General features: G+C 39.2%; 1 protein-coding gene across 1 annotated transcript in view; it reads right to left on the bottom strand.

Moving 5' to 3' along the window:
* ESCO1 (establishment of sister chromatid cohesion N-acetyltransferase 1) overlaps positions 1–22,064 on the bottom strand; it is a gene marked incomplete in the record, with an annotated part of 993,102 nt that overhangs the window by 512,180 nt on the left and 458,858 nt on the right. Inside the window, 1 exon segment of the mRNA XM_044065376.1 lies at positions 19,815–19,932. Coding sequence (XP_043921311.1) covers positions 19,815–19,932 — 118 coding nt within the window.

The following is a 22,064-nucleotide window of genomic DNA, read 5'->3' as shown; positions in this document are numbered from 1 at the left end:
GAAAACGCAGATACTTTCTGCAACTGAGTCTGATAGGAACATGAAGGTAAGCCTCCTTGAGATCCAAAGTTACCATCCAATGATCTTTGCCCAGCAGAGGTAAAAGCTGCTGCAACGTCAACATTTTGAACTTGGGAATGTCCAGATAAGTGTTGAGGATAGATAAATCCAAAATAGGTCTCCACGTGTTCCCCTTCTTTGGTACTAGGAACAGGCGAGAATAAAATCCTAGGCCCACTTCTGGCAGAGGGACCGGCTGTATGGCCCCTAGTTGGAGCAACAGAGAAACCTGTTTGTGAGCCTCTATTCTTTGTTGAGGAGGAACGTCTGGCATGCCTTTGAAAGGAGGCAAGGTATGGAAATAAAACCTGTAGCCGTGGTGTATGATATCCAATACCCATCTGTCCTGGGTAATTAAACTCCAATTTTCTTTAAAAAGTGCCAACCTTCCTCCCAACGGTGCTGCCAGACGAGCAGGCTCTGGCAGCTGAAAAGGTAGGTCATTGGGTCTGCTTACGAAAGGACTGACCCCTGCCCTCACCCGAAGCCTGTGCAGGAGAACTCCCTGTTCTAGGCCTGAAAGAGCCCTGAGCTCTGCCCTTACCATGTCTAGATCTACCCCTAGACTGGGAATCATAAGAAGGATACGTCCACCCCTTAGTAGGCCAATTTCTACTAAACTTTGGAGGCTGGACCTGCAAAAAATCTTTAACAGTCTACATAGACTTAGCCTTGTCTACCATTTTCTTTAAGACTGTCTCAACAGGAGGACCAAACAACACGACAGATTGTAAAGGAGCATCTAAAATCCTTGTTTTAACATGTTCAGACAAATTCTGATCCCTCAGCCAGGCGTGCCTGCGAAGAACAGTCCCAGTGGCAGCCACCCTAGACGAGGCCTGTACAGCATCAAAACCACATTGCAAAGAATGCTTACCCACCTGTTCAGAAACATGTACTAAATCTTGCAACTCTTTACAATCAATACCTACTGCCAGAGCATCAACCTTAGACTTCAATTGTGAAAGGAGATAGTTTTGGTATTTCAACATGTGAAACTGGCAATTCAGAGCCCTCATAGCAAGAGTGGAAGAAGTATAAACTTTCTTTCCCCATCTATCCAAGGCCCTAGCCTCCTAGTCTGTAGGAACCGGATTCTTAACAACAGAAGCCTTAACACCCTTAGGCCCCTGGCTAACAGTGTCTGGGTCTGCCCCAGGACTTTTAAAAAGATACTAATGAACTTCAGGCACCCTGTAATACCTATCCGGCTTAACAGGAGCAGGAGGCAAAGAATCAGGATTAAGAGAAGCCTCTGCAAAAACATCTTCCACCACATCCAAAACAGGAGGTATAGCCAAAGGCCTATGCTGGGGTAAAAACAGAAATTCCCTAAGCCGTTTCCTGGAATCAGAGAAGTCCTGACCCTCCCACTTAAAATGCTCCCTCATGGAATGAAGAGTTTCTGAAAAAGAAAAATCCGCGGGAGGAGTAGCAGAAGGAGTAGACTCATCCACGTCAGAATGAGGATAAGGAGAGAACTCCTGCAAATCTTCAGCCAAGACTCTGAAACATCTGAAGCTTGCTCAAAACCCCCCAGCTCAGGCTCCACCCTAGGTCTCTTAGCAGGAGGGGGCATAGAACCCCTAATCAAAGTAATCAAATCTTCTGCCATTTTAAGCATATGCTTCTTGGGCATAGTACCTGAAGAGCTAGGGGTAACACCAACTGAAGCTAAACCTGGCCTGCCCCTGGGAGAAGCCTTAGAAACAGAAGGAGAGGGCCTAGCCACCTTAGGAAGGGAGGGGAGTATAGTAACCTGAGAAGCCCCCTCAGCCTGACCTGCCTTCTGAGAGGCCACATCTTGCAATAATAAGGTCTCACTCTGGGAACACAAAGAAATCTCCGGTGGAGCCACCGGCTCCACCGACACCTCTAAAGAACCGGCGTCCGGTACAGACGGTTCTTCTAGCCTAGGCTTAACTGCCTTGTCCTTGCGCTTCTTCGAGGAAGCGGGCGTCGGAGCATCCGACGGCATTTTATAATTGCACCGCTTCCCAAAGACTAACCTTGCACATTTCAACCTTCTCTTTATAGTGCGTTTATTAAATCTAGCACAAGAGCGACAGCCAACAACGTCGTGCTCAGGCCCTAAGCAAGGAATACACAAAGTATGATAATCTCTATGCGGTATCTGTTTCCCACAAGAAATGCAATTATTAACTTTTTCTGACATCCGGTAAATGACTGAGGCAAGAAAAAACTAAAATATTCCCCAACAGGGTACTTAGCCAACTTTGAACTCGGTATGAAACTTCTAAATCGAAAAATCTCAGAATGCCAACCGGCACTTGCAATGCTGCTTCTGCATCGGACCATGCGGCAAAAAAGACTGAGGATATGACGTCGGTCATGCGCATTTGTACCCTGACGTCCTGACGTCAGTTAAATGCGCCCTGACCGACATCAGCCTTATACTTTGATATTCGGGCCGACCGTGGACAGCGGACTACCCAAGTGTAAGGACTGCAGCAATGTGAGATGAAGAACATCCAGAAAGTGTTGCCTGCCAATGCCACTTATATGGGAGGCTCATGTTAACAGCATGAGATGTGCACTACCTCACAGCAGCTGACAGACATGGAGACTGGAATGTTCACACACTGAAATGAGTAAACCCACAAAGCAAACTTACTCAACATATGACAATCTCTAAAGAAAATAAGAAAACATACTCCAGGCATATATTCTAGCTACTGAGAAGCTAGAAGTAATTCACACAGTGAATTCATTATTTCACAGAGCCACATGAACAGCATTTTCTGAATGATTATTATAGCAGCAATCCAGTTTACAAGATTCCTTCTCTGTCAGTGGCAAGTCTGCCAATTTACAGCACAGAATTATGGCATTAAGATGATAGTAAGGTTCATTTTGCAGTCCTGGGTTTCATGACCTTAGTTTCCACTTACCTACAATGAGACTCTGAGAAAGTCCTTCAGATGAGAAGTTAAACCAGGGCCACTATCTGCTTGAGTTGGTTGTAGTTCAGCTGGATGTAAAATATTACTATTGCAGTATTCCAAACTGTTGGGTTAGCTCGTTGAGCAACAATGGATGGCCGGGCCAGGTTACCAAAGCCAAAACCATCCATATAGGCATATGCAGACATATGTCCCTAGCTAAATCAGTGGTCATATGAACAAGAAAACCTCAGACTATCTCAAGGTCAGGAGATCCAGAGACATCCAGGGATACAGGATAGGAAGTGGTCAGCTAAAAGGGGAAAAGGTAGAAAATGGCTCCCCATCATTCTTTGAGGAAGGCAAAATCTGGTTAAGGACATAGAAGGGGAAACAGATGGGTGGGAAGGAATACTGCAACATTGATCAGTAAGACATCTACTGTCATACGTTCTTACACAACTGTACTATGTCCTTTCTTAGATCACTGCTGTATTCCAAACTGTTGTGTGATTCCCCAAGCTTTGTGGGAGATGTTCGTGGATACATCATTCAAAGCAGAACTGTATCAATCCAGACAGAACTTTACCTGACAAAGGAGGCTCTGGATATAGAGAAAGCATGTGCCCTGTAATGTTTGGTAACAGAATATTCTGAAGACCAAGATGCTGCTTTTAGGATGGCTCTTGAGTCAATGCTTTTGTAAAAGGCTCCAGAGGAGGCCATTGCTCTGATGGAATGTGCTTTTACAGCAGAAAGTAAGTATTTCCCATAGTAACTGTAACAAAAGAAAATTGCCTTAGAAATCCAGTTAGCAATGGTTTGTTTCTCAACTTGGCTTCTTGAAAGGAAACAAACTTTTCAGTCTTGCAAATGTACTTTGTCTTGTCCAAGTAAAACCTGAGGTGTCTATGTACATTCAGAGAATGTATTCCCTCTCCCTTCTTCTGAGGATTAGGGAAAAAAACTGGAAGACTGATGGCCTGATGGAGGATAGCTTACTGACCACTGCAGGCATAAATGAGGGGTGGGTCCTTTTAGAGACAGTATGCCCATGTGAAAAAATAAGGAAAGGAGGGGATGCCATCAGAGCTTGGAGCCGAGACATTCTCCGAGCTGAAGTAAAGGCTTACTATAAGTATGGTTTTCAATGTACAAAATTTGAGAGAGTCAGAAGTCGCCGGTTCAATGAGATAAGGCATTTTAAATGAAGGATGCCTTTTAGAAATGGCTTTACCTTCAGCCTAGAAAAAAAAGTGTGGTGAAGAAGTAAGCGTGCAGAAATGGATAAATGTGTCTTCCTCCAGTAGTAGGCAAGACCATTTCTTTTTAGTATTTCACACAAACAAGGGATGATAGGAACTCCAGATTGACAGGGTCTGTTTTTCTAGCATGAGGTTTTCACAGGCAGTCTGCTTATGTACCCTTATGCCCACTGACTTAAGTCATATCTCAGACATATGCCTCTATAAAAGGTTTTGGCTTTGGTGGAATACCGCAACAGTGATCTAAGGAAGGGCATCACAGCTTACGGCCATAGCCTTTGTTTTATCTTCATTTACTTTATATCCTGGAAAACAAAAAAACTCAAAATATTTTGCAACATTGATCTATTCTTTTCTGGAATTATCAAATACAAAATATCATCTGCAAACAAGGCTAATTCTTCTTGAGTACCATAACAGTTATATCCTTGACTTTGTGAGCCCCTTATTTTCTTTGCCAACAGCTTAAGTACAAAGCAAATTTGCAAAAGAGAAAGATCACACTTAACCAGTGCACTGTTCCAACACAGCTTGTGAGAGAGGGATGCTCCCACCTTGATTCTTGCCTTTGACCCTCCACATATCTTAATTAACCCCATTATTCTGTCAGGAAATATAAAATGGAAACTTTGTCCTGCTCATGACATCACAGCTAACTGTATTAAATGCCTTCCCTGCATCAAGACCCACCACCAATAGCAGTTTTTTGTACTCTGCTTCTCTCTGAATCATCATAAGGAAGAAACGTGCATGTCCACAGCTAATGGAGTTTGGCTTTGTTGGCCTGAATTTGTCCATAAAGACTTAAAGAAAAAAAGAAAAATTCATGGACATTCAGAAGCCATATGGCTGAAACACTATGCCCGTAAGAGGTCACCTGCATATACCCCATGAACCTCTATTACAAAAGATCTAAGGTATCACACAGTGAATACTCTAGCTTGGCTTGGTTTTTCTTAGAGCTTTTACTACATTCTGTTAATGTTGTAAAATGTTTGCCTCCCCACCACAAAAACAGACAGAGCCATATCTGTACATTTGGCAACACCTTAGCCATTCTCTTAGTATAAGCATATTTAGAGACTGATTATACATCACAGTTTTTAATGTCATCATCATCCATCTTAGCTATTAATTGAGTCTCTTCTTCCTCAAAACCTGGCATACTTAAGTCTTTCGTAAATGCTTCCATGTGAGTCTTGTCTTGGTTTCCTAATTTCTCTGCTCTCCATTTTTATAGAATTCCCAAAATATCTCAAGTACCTCTATTGGGTCTCTGGTTACTTTTCTAATCACGGGCTCAATAACTTTGGGAATACCCCTTTCTATTTTCAGTTGCCCAAGTCATTGTGTTAATACATTTTGTGCTCTGATGTTAACAAAAAAAGAACACTTGCTTAGCAGCAACTTTCTAAACTCATGCATATTATCCAAATAGTTCCTTATTTCCCTTTAGCACTCAGTTGCTCTTCTTGTTCTGTAAGATTCCCCTTCATCTACAACATTTTAACCTCTGATAATTCCCTCTAAATTCCTAACACTTCTTTCCCATCTCTCTGTCCCTCATTTCTAACCACAATACAGCACCAGAGAAGATGAATTCCAAGTATTCTCAACAAAAGCGGAGTGCTTTTGCCCATTTTATTTACAAGACTTCTTCAGAACCATTCATCCAAAACCCTCACTTAAATACATTCCCATGATCACATGACCATCAAATTAAAATTACTCATTTGACTGATTAAAAAAAATGCTGCCCATATTTAATGCTTGAGAAAAAAATTATAATACACTAGAAAATTTATAAAGTTCATTACAATTCAGCTGCTCATAACTTTATTGCACTTGTGGCTACAAGTGACGGCAGTTCTGAATTCCGTTTCTCTGGTCATCAGACTGCTCTCATGTCTTCCAAATATCTTTTAGATTCTACTATTTCCTTTTTGTTCCCACTGAAAGAATTCCTTCAGTCTGGCACTAATATCAGAAAGAGAACTCTTCAGCAGGGGAACCTGAATAAAAACTTTCCTAAGAGTCAAATTCTCCATTCTATGGAGAGAGAACCTGAAAAACACAGCCCAAGACTAGTTCCAGTCTCTCAGACTGGGAATCTGTACTTGAGAGAGAAAACTCTTCCTTTTTCTATGAAGAGAAGATGCAGCATTTGAAGACTGAACAGGTCTAAATAAATACTTAGCAAAATCCTGACAACCTTCCTAATGTGCTTTAAGAGAGGAAGAATGTCTAGTTGTAAACTTACTTTTCTGAGAAGCTCCCAGAAAAAGAGCAGCTTCAAGGACAGTCCCTCCCCATGGAATGAAGCTCCTCAGGGCAGCTTAGTAAAGGAGTATTCCTGGTCCCTTCCAAAAATGCTGGCATGGGCAGTTCTCTTCTACCCAAAAAAAGTAGCTGAAAAGACACAGAGAACATGTCTGCCTTCTGGTTCTTAGTGGGGTCCTAAGGCTCAACAGCAGAGGAACAGAGAGAAAGTGATGAGCAATCCGAAAAACAACTGGTGGTGCTAACAGAGTTATCCATCAGTGGCAAAGCTGAAGAGGAAACCTGAGTGAAAACAAACTTCCCAAGCAACTTTTTTGTTCTTGCAAGTCAGTGAGGGATCAGTCGTGTTAAAGGCAAAGTTTATGATCCAGCTACAAAAGAATTCTCAGAGGTGGCAAGTAGAGCCTAAGATAGCTGCAGTTACCTCCCGACTCAAAAACCACTTTACAAGGTAATATATATATTTTTTACAACCACCACCAAACACACTAGCCCCAGCTGCTCAAAATACTGTTGTTCAGACCAGTGCTTAGTAGAGCTTAGCAGACATGTATTCTGTCAGGAATTTAATGATTTATGGTAAAATTTTTAATGACTCAATGGCCAAGCCACAAACAAAATATGAGGTTAAATTTCTTTTTCTTTACAAAAAAATGCATATTTTCAAGAGATTCCCCTCCGGGGATCAAAACTGAAAATACAAGTTTCTAAGGTAACCTTTTTAGTGACAACCACAAAAAAAAAAAAAAAAAAAAAAAAAAAAAAAAACAGATGTTGGCCTCAAATATATATATATATATATTTTTTTTTAAATTAAAAAAACCCTTCTACAAGACTGGGCAGAAAAGTACCCCATTGGGGATTACCTTTCACATCATAATTTTTGTGTAGAGCTGTTTGACAGTCAATCACCTGAAGGTCACACAGGGCTGGCACTCTGGTGGCAAGAAGCTCTTAAGTTTGGACACTCCAGCTACTGATTTCATCCTGTTTCCCTTATGCATGGCAGTGGCGATGGCAAAAGGAAGGTGTCCAAAAGCTTTGAAAGCTTGCCAGCTGGCCCAATCCCTGTCAGGATGTCTCCCATACAGCTTAGGCTATTGCAACACTGATCTAATGATGAACACTGTGTCATCTTTGAAAGGATGACTTCAAAACTGGTGAAGTGAAGAGATGTTTGGTAAACTGAGGGGCACCTGGACAGATCATTAAACTAATAAGGGAAGTAATCAGTGAACAGTCATGAGACTATCAGAGGACTCCATGGAAGGTGTCTTGGAAGAAGTCAGACGTCAGTTGTAGGCTGCGTCTGGATCACTGAACTATTACAACAAACTGCTCTAATCGTAATGATAACCTTCAAATGAATTTCTGAACAGCAATATGGCACTATCATGGCTTGACAGCAAAGGGTGATGGACATACAAACCAAATCAATTTAGCTAAAAAGTCAAATCGTTTATATTGAGCAGAAGCTGGTTACATCAGAGAACATGGCAAGAATGAGACAAATGGTCCTCATTGGGGTACTGGAAGGAGGGACATAACTGCCTGGAGTCTGTCTAAACCACAGTGGTGCTGTGGACTACTCTCTCTCTAAAAATACACTGGGCATCAAAAAGTGGAGAATGCAAATACTGATTGCAGATAAAGCATTTAGTCAACTGGAAATACTGGTTCAGTCTGTAACTAAGAACAGATGTTACAGCTTTGGTGGTGTGATAAAAAAGAAAACTGTTACAGAAGGTCTGTTTGTGAATCATATTTTCACTCAGATTGCCATATAGCACAGGGTGCAGTTTTTGGTGGCTGTAAAACAGTGCAAACAGCACAAGCTAAAATAAACATGATGTTTTACAGTAATCTTTAAAGATGTATTTTCCAGCTAGAATGCATGTGGTTACCTTGGCTTACAAGGCAATGGATAGGCTTCAAGGGTTCGCACCACAGATGGATTATGTTAGTGAAGAATCAGCAGTTGTAGAAATGGGTAAAGGAAACATGTCTTAATATGGCACAGCTGTGCAGCAGTCTGATCAAGTGGATAGTGTTGCAACTAACATTCATTTGGAGGAGTGCAATAGAAAGATGTTTGGCTACCTGAACATGCACTTAATGGACAACACTGGTTTACCTTGGTCAAGAAAAAAATTACATTATGAACTGTAAAGAAGTATTCATATTTAAGCTTGATCTGGCAACCAGATAAAAGATTAAAATAGTATGGCACTGAATCAACGTTGCTGAAAAAAAATGTGAAAATGAATTTTGTAGGACCAAAGTTAAAGACTACTTTGTGTAGGTCAAAGATTTAATTAATAACTAGGCTCCAAGTATTCTACATATGCTGTTTATCTTCATATGTTACATTCATATTAAGAATCCACGCTATGAGATTCAAATGTTATTACTAATATGAACAGACATTCTTTATATTTTAGGAGTGGGAATAGTAACAACAATGTTCATGGTGAATAACAAAAATACTGCACTGTTTGATGGAACTCACCAGGTGATACTGACTTAAGACTGTATGAAAGACTGAGAATTGGGATAGAATGAAGACTTTCTCCCAAGGTATGTTGTTTCACAGAACTGTTCACTGCGGTGTCTTTTTGTTTGTGTGTAATACCACTCAAAATATTTCTTTAAAAATGAATTCATGACAGAAGGTTAGATGTACTACACAAGTACAGACAAGTGTCACAAATTACTACATTGAAATAAGCTGGCACTGGGGTCTGTGTGGCATAATGAACAATATATGACAGAAATGTAAGCAACAAATGTACAGGGTTAGGTAGGCATACTTCAGCACTAGGGATATATAATGGACAACTTAACAGTTTTGAATTTGTGCCATATGAAAGGACTGCTTAGAATGAATATCAAAAGTTAATGGTGTTTTATCACTGTATTTAAAGGTAATTATGAAGACATACTATGTTGCAGGTTGTGAATAAATAATATATCAGATGGACTGGATGGCTTCTTGGAATGCATTTGTTTAAATGGTTATGTTATTACTGTCTTTTGGTGGATTAAGTTAGCAGGCTATGTACTAGATAAGTTTTAGAGAAGTGTGAAGAGCATAACCTTCATACCCTTATCAAAGGCTTATTAAGAGTCAGAGGCTTCTGTACAGGGCTACTAATTGAGCTCAACTTGGTTCGGAATTTACAATGTATTCAAGTGCAAGACTGATGAACATTTTGCATACAAAATGGAGTGTACCAGGTGCCACTTTACACTGGAACTGAAAAGATAAGGAAGCATGCAGTTTAAGGTGAGTGATAGCTGCTAGCCAGGACTTTAAGTGTTGGAACACTCTGGAAAGATTAGAAGGTTATGCCACTGGTGAGGGGAGTGAATAGGATGAGCTATGATGCCTAATACATCATTAATGTTCCCTTTTTATTAATATTCATTAATTGTTATCAATGTGTAACTTTCTGGGCAATAGACTGACTATTGCCTTTCATCTATCTCTCGGCTAGGGTAAGAGCGGTTTCCCAACTATTTTACTCATTTTGCTTTACTTGCATTTTGTAAGAGTGAACTAGAGAAGCTCTCTCTCTCTCTCTCTCTCTATATATATATATATATATATATATATATATATATATATATATATATATATCTATAAAGATGTTGAAATGGGGTTATGGCACAATGGTCCAATAGTGTGTGTACAGTAGTTTTGTTCTGGTGGCGTGAAGGGATACTAGTTGTGTGTGTTCCTACTGGCAGAAAGGAAGTACAGAGTTCTGGGACTATTATGGGTGGGGTGAGACAGGAGAAAAGTATGCGGGGAAGAAGGGGATGAAGGCTATGGCAACAAATGCAATGTTCAGTGCTGAAACAGACATCAGCCTGATGCAAGACAAAATGAAGACAAATGGGGAGGAAATAGATTATTGAAGCATTACAGAGATCAAGGATCAAACGCATGGTACAAAACAACTTTAAAACTTGGGTCAACATCTGTGGGTTTGATGTACCTACTCATCAATCCAGCTTTGTAGATTTATAATTTTGGTCAAGGCAAATTATGGAAGGATGAGACTTCTTGACAGACAGGTGGGACACAAAGTCACAGGCTGTCTATATAAACAGATGTAGTAAGAAAATTCTATGAAAAGAGATTAAAAAAATTAACACAAGGGACTTCCAACATGGCTGCACAATAATGAACACCATGACTTCAGCTCTCACAGTATGAAAACAGAAACTGAGGAAAAAGAGTACCTTTAAAATGATTTATTGGTAAAATTCAGTTACTGGCTAGTAAATACAATGCCTGGAAGAAATCTGCAAAACCTTAAAGAAAATCGACCAGAAAAGGTGAAGAGAAAAGAAGGATTATGCAGCTATTCAGCAAAAATTAGTTCAAGCTTCAGCTTTGGATTCCACCAATTTAGAGGGAAAAAAAAAATCAGATTTACTTAGAAGTGATTAAAGTAAAAAAAAAAAAAAACATTGAAGGAATATATCAGTTCAAACAAAAGGCTGGAAAAACAGAAACTTCAAATACCCATTCAGATGAAATGAGAAAACTGTGTAAATCAGTGGCTAACATGAAGAAAAAGATGGCTGAATATGAGGTTTCTCAAGAAGAATGGTTTAAAAAAATGTAGAGTTAGAAGACATATTGAGGAGAGAAAACCTGAGATTTTCTGCTTTACCAGAGAAACTTGAAGAACAGAATGTATTAATTTTATGAAAGCACAAACAAGCAACTGGACTGGTGTTCCACAGTGAAATTTAACTGAAACGGCACAGAGAGTATGCTCAAAACCAGACCCAGAGAAAGGAGCAAAGATCTATATTAGTAAGAATGCAATCATACTAGCAGAAAGAGCTGATCCTGACAAAACTGTGGCAGAAGGGCAAACTATTAAAAATATGAAATATATTTGCAGAAAATGATTATTCACTGTATATCAGGCAGAAGAGAAGTAAATTTATTCCAGTAATCAGAAAATGTTGGGAGGCATGTGTGAGATTAAAGCGACTGTATATATCCAACAGTCTTCAATGTATTTTTTTCCTGGGTAACCAGTCATTCTTTTGATGCAGAACAGGCTAAGAAGGAAAAAAAAAGTTTATCCAACAAAAAGTGAGTCAGCAAACAGAAGGGGACTCTTGTTATCATTTTTCTAAAGGTAAGGTTCATAGAGAGACTTTGCCAGCAAAACCTTTTCCAATGCTCACAATGAAATTGCTTGAGACAGAAAAAGCACAGATGTAGACCAGAGGAATCAGCAGTCACTTGGACATGAACATCTGGTGTTGGGAGATGGAGATGAACTGGAAGAAGGCCAGTAAATTTGAAACAATAAATGGACGACTATAAAACATCTCATCGCATTTGTGAAATATGGTTTTGTAAGAAAACGTGGCTGAAAAACACAGGAATTTTGCTGACTTTGTTAAACTTGTGGGTGGACTGTAAAACATACACCCTACCTTATATCACCAGGGTTTAGAACGACACTAAAAGGGGAAAAAAGAAACAAAACAATTTTTGTTCTTAACAGCATTTGTATAAACCATTTCATGACAAATTGCACATTATACACAGTAAAACAGTTTTGCTTTATGTGTAGTTAAGGGTATATTAAATGTACGGGGAGTCTTTTCAGTGACTGTTGTACATGTTAAAGATATTAAAGCAAACAAGTACTTTTTCTAGTTGTAAGAAATATAAGTTTTACATTGTAAGAAGAGAAAAAAGGCTGGACAAAAGCAGGTTTAATGTTCGTATGCTGTGATCTTGGGCTGCTGGGTGGGGGTGGTATGTAACTGTGTGCTGACAATATCCTAATTCTACATATAATACATTTGCTTTTATTTTAAAAGGGGAATGCCTAGATTTGTACCTTTGGCCTAAAGCTGTAACAAGTGCTTTTGAACATATGTAGGCTTAAAAAAATGACCAAATAATGACAGCCATGAAAATGCTAAGCTTCCTACAACTGCAAAGATAACAGCTTTTTTTTTTTTTTTTAATGGCAAATGTTCAGTGGAGTCAATAGGTTTGTTGCTGAAGGCAGTTGCGCATTCTTTTGAGTGAAATTTACAGACTCATTGCTGAGTACATCTCCATGGAGACAAGCTGCCTGCAGGTGCAACAGTTTTTGAAAACTCTCAGTATTCTTTGCCGAGAGAAATGCAAAATGTATAGGTACAATGGCAAGCAGTTCAGTGAAAAAAAATTAAGTTTGAAGTTATGGGGAGTGAATTAACAGGAAGCAACTTTCCTAGCAGCCTTACTACTTCAATACAGTTAACAGAACAGTGTACAATTTAATTTTACTTGAAAAGATAGCCACTGCACTTTTTCTTGTGGTTGAAAGTTAATGTTTTCTGAAAGCATACAAGTTGTTTTTCATGTCTGGCAGGGGAACAGAGATAAGAAAAGAACAGGCAGTAATCTGTGTAAGTGGGAGCATAGGCTGTAGCACGCACTTTAGCATGGGTATCCTTACTTTTATGAACGATAATGCCTGTAGGTGCAGCTGTCATTTTGGGGCAAATGTTCTCTTCTGGGGGGGCTTAAAAGAATAGTTGTGTAAAATCTTACCATAACTTTACATGTCCTTCTCTTCCATGTTGCAGTATTCATTGCAGTGGAATATGGCTGCCTGCAGCGCCGTACATCCAACCAATATACCAAAACCTTCAGTTAGGGGTACATGCGACGTAGTGTGCTAGTGTCACAGACGTCAACTATAAAAGTGAAGTCTGCATGTACCCAAGTCAGGACTGATTGCCGCAGAAGATAAGGTTGAATGAGTAGAAAGCATTCCAGCTAAACAAGTCTATAGGAAGGACCGTATAGGGCAAGCAAAAAAGGCTCTACCTGGAACTATGAGAAAATTCTACATATAATAATATAACCAACACCAAGAAAACACCACTACCAAACTATATAACCATAGAACCCTAAAAATAAAGGAAAGAGGGGAGGAACGTGGGTTCTGAATACTGCAACATGGAAGAGGACATCTAAGGTTATGGTAAGATTTTACACAACTATTCTATGTCCTTCTATTCTCATGTTGCAGTATTCATTACAGTAGGGAGAGTACCAAAGCTATTGGGTATTCCTTTGGGTGGCTGGTGCAAGAGAAGAGTACAGTAGACCCTGCAGAATAGACCTAGCAAAGCCAGTTCTGGATCTGGATATTAAATCCAGTTTGTAATGCTTGGTGAAGGTGTGAACAGAAGACCAAGTAGCTGCCTGCAGAATGGTAGCATGGTCCTGTACAGTTCAAAATACCTTCTTTTAGTGTCAGAAACTTCTGAAACCTCCCAATTGATAGTGTCCCCAAAAGAGAATACTTCACTAGGGGAATCAGGTACCAAGGAACCTTCCTCTTGGGTAATAAAAGCCTTAGGATATTCATTTTGAGAGGATTAAGAAAGGGATTCATCAGATGAGAAGGTGTCCTCTTTAGATTCAACCAAATGGGGGCCAGAAACAAGAGGTTGAGGTTGTTGAAAAGCTTGAAAGACATTGAACAAGTTTCGGGAGAAAACTTCCCAGTGGATAGAATGTGGAGTAGCAGAGTGCTTAAGCTTCTGTTTTCTCTTAAGAGGGCCTGGAGATTTATCAGGCCTCATGGCTGACGTCGGAGTGGTAGGAAGGGGAGTGGAAGGCCTATCAGAATCAGGGAGCTGTGGTTCCCATTCGCCATCAGGCCTTGATGGATCACAAACATCAGCAGACATACCGAGGATTTCCGGTGAACGGCATCCAAAAAGGTTCTGCTCGGAAGGTAAATCCGAGATCCGAGGAGTCTCCGGGCTCTCACTCGCCTCAAAAGACTCTGTGGATGTCTGAGGTGAAGAAAGCGTTTCGGGCCTAGCTCTCTTGGCCTTCTTTTTAGATGGTTCATCTGACAGACCTCCAGCATCCTCCATTACTAAGGCCAGTCGTTAGAGCCTCTGATTTTCTAAATATATTTTCAAGGAAGCTAGACGACTTCTAAGGGACTTAGGGAAAAATGACTGGCAAATAACACAGTTCTTTTAATCGTGCTCATCCTCTAAGCAAAAAACACACTGTTCGTTCATAGGTTCATAGTGCCCTTGTGTGGAATCTGTCTTCCACAAGCACACTTGCCCTTCCTAGAAGTCATGAAAAGATGGAATACATTAATATGGTAACAATAAGGCAAGAATAAATAAACTTATTTGTAATCGGGCAGTCGAACGATAACGAACAAACAGTAAACACCTCTGACGATCGGATGTCTGACAATCATTGTGGCAGGAAAGTTCTGACTTTGGTATGTGCAGATGTCACATTTATAGCTGACATCCGTTTATGGCAGTAGCATGCTATGTCGTCTGTACCCCTAACTGAACACTTTGGTATACTGGCCGGATGTATGGCACTGCAGGCAGCCATAGCCCTACTGTAATGAATACTGCAACATGAGAATAGAAGAACATCTTTATGTTTTGATGATCCAAATAGTTTTGTAAATTTGTTCCAAGTTCACAGGGGATGGGAGGGGGCATTTTGTATTTAGATTTTTGTTTGAGGGTTTTCATTAAAACTAAAAAAGTCTTGAAAAATGTGACAGAGGTTCAAATGGATATGAAAAGAAACTGTAAAAAAAGACAAGCCTACCAAACATTAGTAAACACATGCAACACAAACTGGAAAGACACATTAAACATGGTCATGTATAATGGGTGGAAACAATAGCTTTTTATCATGATGGCTATGCTATCCATATTATCAAGGAAAGTGAATGGCCTTACAGGTATACATAAAAAGGAAACAGTACTGAATTATATTAAGAAATGCAGAGTGCAAACAGCAATGCTGTATTGTAGGAAACACATTTAGAAAGAAATGAGCATACAAATTTGGCAACGAGGATTTCAGAATGGATATTCAATAGAATATCAGGGACACAGGAAAAGGGGAGTAATTATATTAACTGCTAAAGTGGCTTCGATAATGATAAATGGGGAACAAAAAGACAAAAATGGTAGATTTGTGGTAGTAAGGGGACAATGACAAGGGAGGAGGATTACAATGGCATGTATTTATATTCCACCAAAACCTGCTATTATGGAGCTTAAGAAAACTTGGGGAGAAAAAAAGTTTTAGCAGTGAATATTATTTATAGGTTGGGACTGGAATTTGACTTGTATTAGTGAGGATGTATTGGAGGACCTAGAAGAGACAATATAACAAAACAGCCTAGACATCTGAAGAAATTTAGGAAAATACTTGTTACAGAAGATATGAATTCAATAGTAGGAACTCAAACAGAATTTACATGTTATTCCCCAAGGTACAATAACTGGGCTATACTAGATGGAAATTATATTTTTAAAGAAACGTGTTCATTTAACTGAAATCTTCAACACACATGCAGTAACTATTTCTGATCGTACACCAATACAAACTAAGATAAAAATGCAGGGTAATGAAATAAAACAAAGACACTGGTGCTTTCCAACTACCTCTTAAAAAGAGAGGAATTTTGTTTCTTTCGGCTTTTCCCAGTTAGGGGTCGCCACAGCGGAACTCCGTTCCGTTAATGATTGGTAGTTGATTTTTACGTGCCGAGTTACCAGCCCTGATGCACAACCTTCAACAAAGGTATGCCCATTCACGCACGTCTCCATGCAGAAGACGCTCTAGCTGAGAATCGAACCGGACAGCGTCTTACTGTGAGGCGACAACGCTGAATGGAATTTCCCATTCATTAAATTTCTCTCTTTTTAACAGGTAGTTGAGAAAGCACCAGCGTCTTCATTTTATTTCATTATCCTGGATTTAGAAATATCTTTAGAAGTCATAGCCAGTAACTAAGAAAATGAAAATGAAGTTTAAAAACAGGGTCGAAACAAAAGAGAAAGAGATACAGTTAAGTAAAAAAATTACTTAGAGGGGCTGACAAAGATTAAAGTAATGCAGAATAAGGGGAATCTCTGAACAAGAGGAGGAGGAGCAAATGCAGAGTACTAAAGACAAAATAAGGGAGTATCTGGATAATACTCACGAGTTTAAAATGACTGCAGCTAAGCATCTATTTTTGATAACTTCAGAGCACAAAACCTTTTAACCATGACTTAGGCAACAGAATGTTGAAAGGGCTGTCAACAAACCCAGGGAATCTATAACATGAAAAATAACCAGAGATCCTGTAGAGGTTTTAGAGATATTCCCAAAATTTTATGAAAATCTGAACAAAGCAGAGAAATGTGGAAATCAAGAAAAAGTACAAATGGAAATATTTATGGAAGACGAAGCGAAGCAACCAACAGTTAAGATAGGAAGTAATGAGATAAAAACAGTGATGTTTAATCAATCTTTAAGAAAGTCTCCAGGAACAGATGGTATTCCTGTGGAAGTTTGGAAATTAGGAGAGAAGAATGTGATAAATAGCTGGAAGATTTAATTTAATGGTATTTTAAAAGGAGGGGAAGCAACATCTTGAAAGAAAGCTCTGGTGGCTGTGTTACCTAAAGATGTTAAAGGCCCTTCAGACACAGCTTCATATAGACTTATTTTAATTTTAAACCATGATTTAAGTGTTTATGTTTATACTAGCTAAAAGAATGGCACAGGTGTTGTCAAAACTGACAGATCTGGATCACTAATGGTTTTGTGGAAAGAAGGCAAACTTTTGACATTAAAAAAAATGATAATCCAGAAAGAAGAAGAATTTATGAAAACACATCTCTTGTTGGGGGGGGTCTTGATGGAGAGGAAGCATTTGACAGAGCAAGCTGGGATTTTATGTGCAAGGCATTGAAAGCATATGCATTTCTTGATACAATAATAAGGTTAATTAGAAGGAGATAGGAAGGCTGTAAGAATTAAAGTGGGAAGGTTCCTCTCAGATGAGCTGTGTTTGAACAGAGGAACAGGGAGGGGTGTCCTCTTTCTTCTTTATTTGATTTATATTTAAAGCCACTGACAAAGAAAATAAGGGACTCAGAAAAACAAGAATATAAATGGCATGGCAATAAAAATAAAAAAGTTGGCTTTATTTACCGATGAAATTATTTTGTACCTGATAAATCCAGAAAAGGACATCTCTATGTTGTGGAACATTTTGAAACAGTTTCAAGTCTTTTCCGGATATAAAATTAATGAACATAATTTATGTCTATAGCCTTTGTTTTATGTACCCACACGGGCTCAGCAAAACCCATATTTATGGGGACAGAAGATGAAGTATGTAGGAGTATGGATTAAAGTGCATCTATTATGGCAGCTAAGAATATGTAGGAAGACACTAAAAAGATAATACAAAAATTGAAAAAGTGGAAACTCATTTATGGATATGGATAGTAAGATACAAACAGTGAAAATGTTTTTAGCCCATTAGTCTTGTACATAGGTCACACACACTTATCAACCCAAGGAGAAGTTGTGGACAGTAATTAATAAAGAATTGAAAGAATTTATCTGGGAGGAAAAGCCAGCAAGAATTAAGTGGGATAAACTGATCCTTCCACTAGAAAAAGGTGGTTTAGGTTTCTATGATTTGAAGGGATATTTTAGAGCTACACAGTTAAGGCTCACATATATATCACAAGCAGACGGTTATAATTCAAAGTAAGGGGAAGTTCAAGAAAGAGGGAGACAAAGTATGGGATTTTGAATGCAGATGCTTAAGAAGAATAACCACCATGAAGAATACTATATTCATAAAGCAGCAGAAAGTACTCAAAGAACTAAGCCAATTCGAGAATAGAGAAAGGGGATTTTGCCAAGAATGATGACTGCAAGTAGGTTACAGAGCACTGACAAGAGGGGGGTGTAATTTACTGGAGAAGCCTGGCAAAGGAACCAATACACTGGGAGCAAATAACTCAAGCAGGACAGGTAAGAGTGGGATGAAGCCTAGATGATTTTTGGATTGCAGGCTAGGGACTAGTTTCCCTACTAGGGCTTGATCTCAAAGTACACAAGGAAAGAGAAAGGGCAAGGAGAATTTTAAGTGAAAGACCTTGCACAGGTAGAGTTTTTAGTTGAAACTAGAACAAAAGCAAATGTTAAGAAAGGGATAATTAGTAGGGTATGTATGATAGCTATAAGAACAGAGGAGGTTACAAAAGATTGGGAAAGTAATTTACAAGAAAATAATGGAAAGACATACATATAGCTCCCACATATTCAAACAAGTCCAGAAGGGTTAGGATCCCTGCTTGGAAATATCTTCATATCTATTTTTATATTCCAATCAGACATGAAAAAAATGTTCTCAGATAGATATCAAATGTTGGAGGTGTGATGGAGAAGGAAGGAGTAACTGGGAACATATGTGGGAGTGTAATGAGTTACATGATTTTAAAAATTCCCTACAGAGTAAAATATCAGAATTACTGGGTGAGCAAATGGATGCAAGTAAAGAAATTATTCTTTTGAACTGGGATACAGGATATGAACTGCCTACACGTAGCAAGGCCTTAAGTTTAATTCTGCTGGCTGCCAAAAAAATGCAATTACTTGAAAATGGAAATCAAAGTCTACATCAAATGTATTTGAGGTACTAATTATAAAAGAGAAAGAACTGGAAGAGATATTTAGAAAAGGGAATGAGCAAATTTCTTAGAAGTAAATGGAAACTATAAAAAGCACATGCATAAAAATGCACAGGAAAAGGAGGAGTGAGGTTTAAGGGAAAGCAGGAATTAAACATTTTTTATAATGTTGGACTGATAACAGTAGCAAAGAAAATATGTATTTTGTATTTAAATGGAAAAATGTTAAAATTGTTTATTTTGTGTTAATGTATGCTTGCATATGTCAAGTGATAATTTAGTAAAGGTGTTAAAAAAATTAAATTAAGACATGGTACTGTTTATCATGCATCACAGCTGGACTACTGAATGTGAAATGCTTTTATATAAACATAGTGTCCTGTTTATTCATTTTACCTGGTTTTGATCAATAAAGACACTGTTACACGAAAGACAAATGTTAGAAAGCTGCTTTGGTCAAGTACATCATGCTAATTACCACAAAGGCTACCTGAATAATTAAACAACTTCTGACAGTTTCCTGAACCAAGTTATTCCTAAAAACTTCTACACTTATCCACCATCGGAATTGCACACTTTTTAAAGAATCTTGTACTCAACGCTACAAACATACCAAGGAGTTGTCAAACAAGGTATCCAACAAGGTGCCACTCCCATCCTGTGGATTATTATTAACTTAACAAATTTAAAAGACAGTTGCACAAAGTTAAGAAAATTAAAACCCATTATACAGATAAGGAGACAGCATAGTAATGAAAACTCCAAGCGAGGCACTTACTATGGTTAGTTGTTGGTCATCATCCTCTAATTCTTTTAATCGTTTAATCTCTTTCTGAATGGAAGCATCTGACGGCATAGCACTGCTCTTTGTTACTGAATGCTGCTCTAAAGGCACACTGAAGAAACAAACATATCAATATCCTGTAACACAAGTCTTTTATCTCAAGCACTTGCAGTTCCTTCAGTCATAAAACATGTAGGAACAGGTGAAATGTGTCCCAGCACATCAAATACTTTTTTACATTATTCCTTAGACTGAAAAACATACAAAGATTTGCCGTTCACTACAACGTAAGAATGTAGACATGTTTACAAGACATTCTGCATTTACTAATGGTACTTGAGGTTTGCTGGTCTTTGAGAAAAAGTCCTGGTAGGGCAAACAGCTTCTGTTATGGCAACACAATGAGCTACATCTATTCTACTTGGAATTTCTATCTTTCCATTATTTGCCTTTATGTCCCATCATCATTATAAAACGCATACATACATTTCTTTTAATTTACTTTTTTTTATATATCCCCATTTTTGTGGGGTCATCTGTTCAATATTACCTACCAAATGTACTCCATCCAACCCCCATCCACACACAGGAATGGAGGGGTAAGGGTGGCAGCCCGCATAAATTTACACTGAAGAGGACAGGATATTCCTAACGTCTAGTTATTTCAAATTGTGCCATGTCATACTGGAGTGCAGTGGGGCTCAATGTCAATGGTATCCTTTGTGGGAGCCCTACCCACTTCAGACTGATTTACATTTACTCTATGCATCCACAGTCTTCTACAGAGGTGCCATTCTTCAGGAAGGATCCTCAGTATAGTCACTCAGCTTCAGCCCTCACACTGGGAGGACGTGAGCAGACTTGGCCTCCTGTTCCTCCCCACCCCCAACAGCAGCCAGATCTCTGCATCCTAACCTAATTGGTCTAGTCACTTGTGGCACAGGTTGATGTTCTTTCAATGAGCAAACAGCCTGACTCTCCAATGAAATGTTTTTCCTTGGTAGATACAATATAATAAATGTACAATAAACAAATGTAAAATAAAATAAATACATGTTCTTACTATATCAGCTGATCTACAAAGATGGCCTTCCATGATGTGTCAAATGGTTGGGGTTTACCCAAGCAATTTTTTTCCTGAATGTTCCTATCTTCAGAATACATGTAAATCCATGATAATACATAACGTGATGTCACACATCTAAAGCATAAGAACACTCACCTCTACAGTCATCTGGCTGCACTTAGCCACTTGGGAATACCCTTCAGCAAATTAAGAGCAAGAAAGATTCTTCCCAGCTCTGTAGCACAGATGGCGTAAATCCTGACTGCAACTCAGACGACCAGAGTTCAATTAGTAGGTCAAGCACTGAAGGCTAGAACAGTAGATGGGAGTGAGTAGCTTACAATGCCTCACTCATCCTAGTGGCACACAGCTGGTGATCCCAATCAGCTGATTTATTCCTCTGTAACTAGAGAACTGCAAGAAATCAATGGCAGTTAGAACAAGGGATGCTTAGTGATCCCGAACCAGCAATGATAGCCCCTCACCAACACACACGTATGAGGGGGGTGCAAGATGCCCATGTAGTAAAGCAGGTGTCCACAGCCACCAAATGAAGGGATACAGCCTTAACAGAAACACGCATTAAACATCTGCCTGTGTGACAGCTGTGCCACAGATTGCAACAGGGCCAGTAATGGGGAATGAATGTGTAATGGAGGCAGCATGATGGTCAGCAGGCACAAGGGTCAGAAAAAGGAGGAAGAAAAAGAAAAAAGAACAACGAAGATTCTGTACCATCACTTCTAAACAAATACAGTAGTACATAACATCCTTGGCTTACAGGGTAATCCTATAGCGGAGTCAATTTTAAGAAACAAAAGACATCTGCAGAGTTATGGAGGAAGGGTATCACTTGGATCCACAAAAAAAGGCTCTCTTCATAAATTGCCCGCTATGCCAATTGGTGGCATACAGGGTTTTATCCCTGTACACCATTCCAGTGGCATACAGCGATAAAGCCCTGACTATGGTCCAGCCTTCCAAGGTTCAATTAGCAGCTCGGGCAACTGTCTAAGCAATAGAGAGGGATAGGCATTACTATCCCCGGAGGGGGTCCTGTGGGTATCTTCTGCAATAATCCATGGTGGAGGTTGGGGAAGTCACGTTGGGAAGCATGGTCAAAAGGTAGTAGAGTGGAGACGTAGCTGAAGAAAAAAGGCCATTAAAACCAAAGGCCA

The sequence above is a fragment of the Protopterus annectens genome, chromosome 3.part0, assembly GCF_019279795.1.
Source record: "Protopterus annectens isolate FY-2018-M chromosome 3.part0, PAN1.0, whole genome shotgun sequence".
Lineage (NCBI taxonomy): Eukaryota > Metazoa > Chordata > Ceratodontiformes > Protopteridae > Protopterus > Protopterus annectens.
The sequence above is the reverse complement of the archived record's forward strand: the minus strand, read 5'-3'. Positions and strand labels throughout refer to the sequence as shown.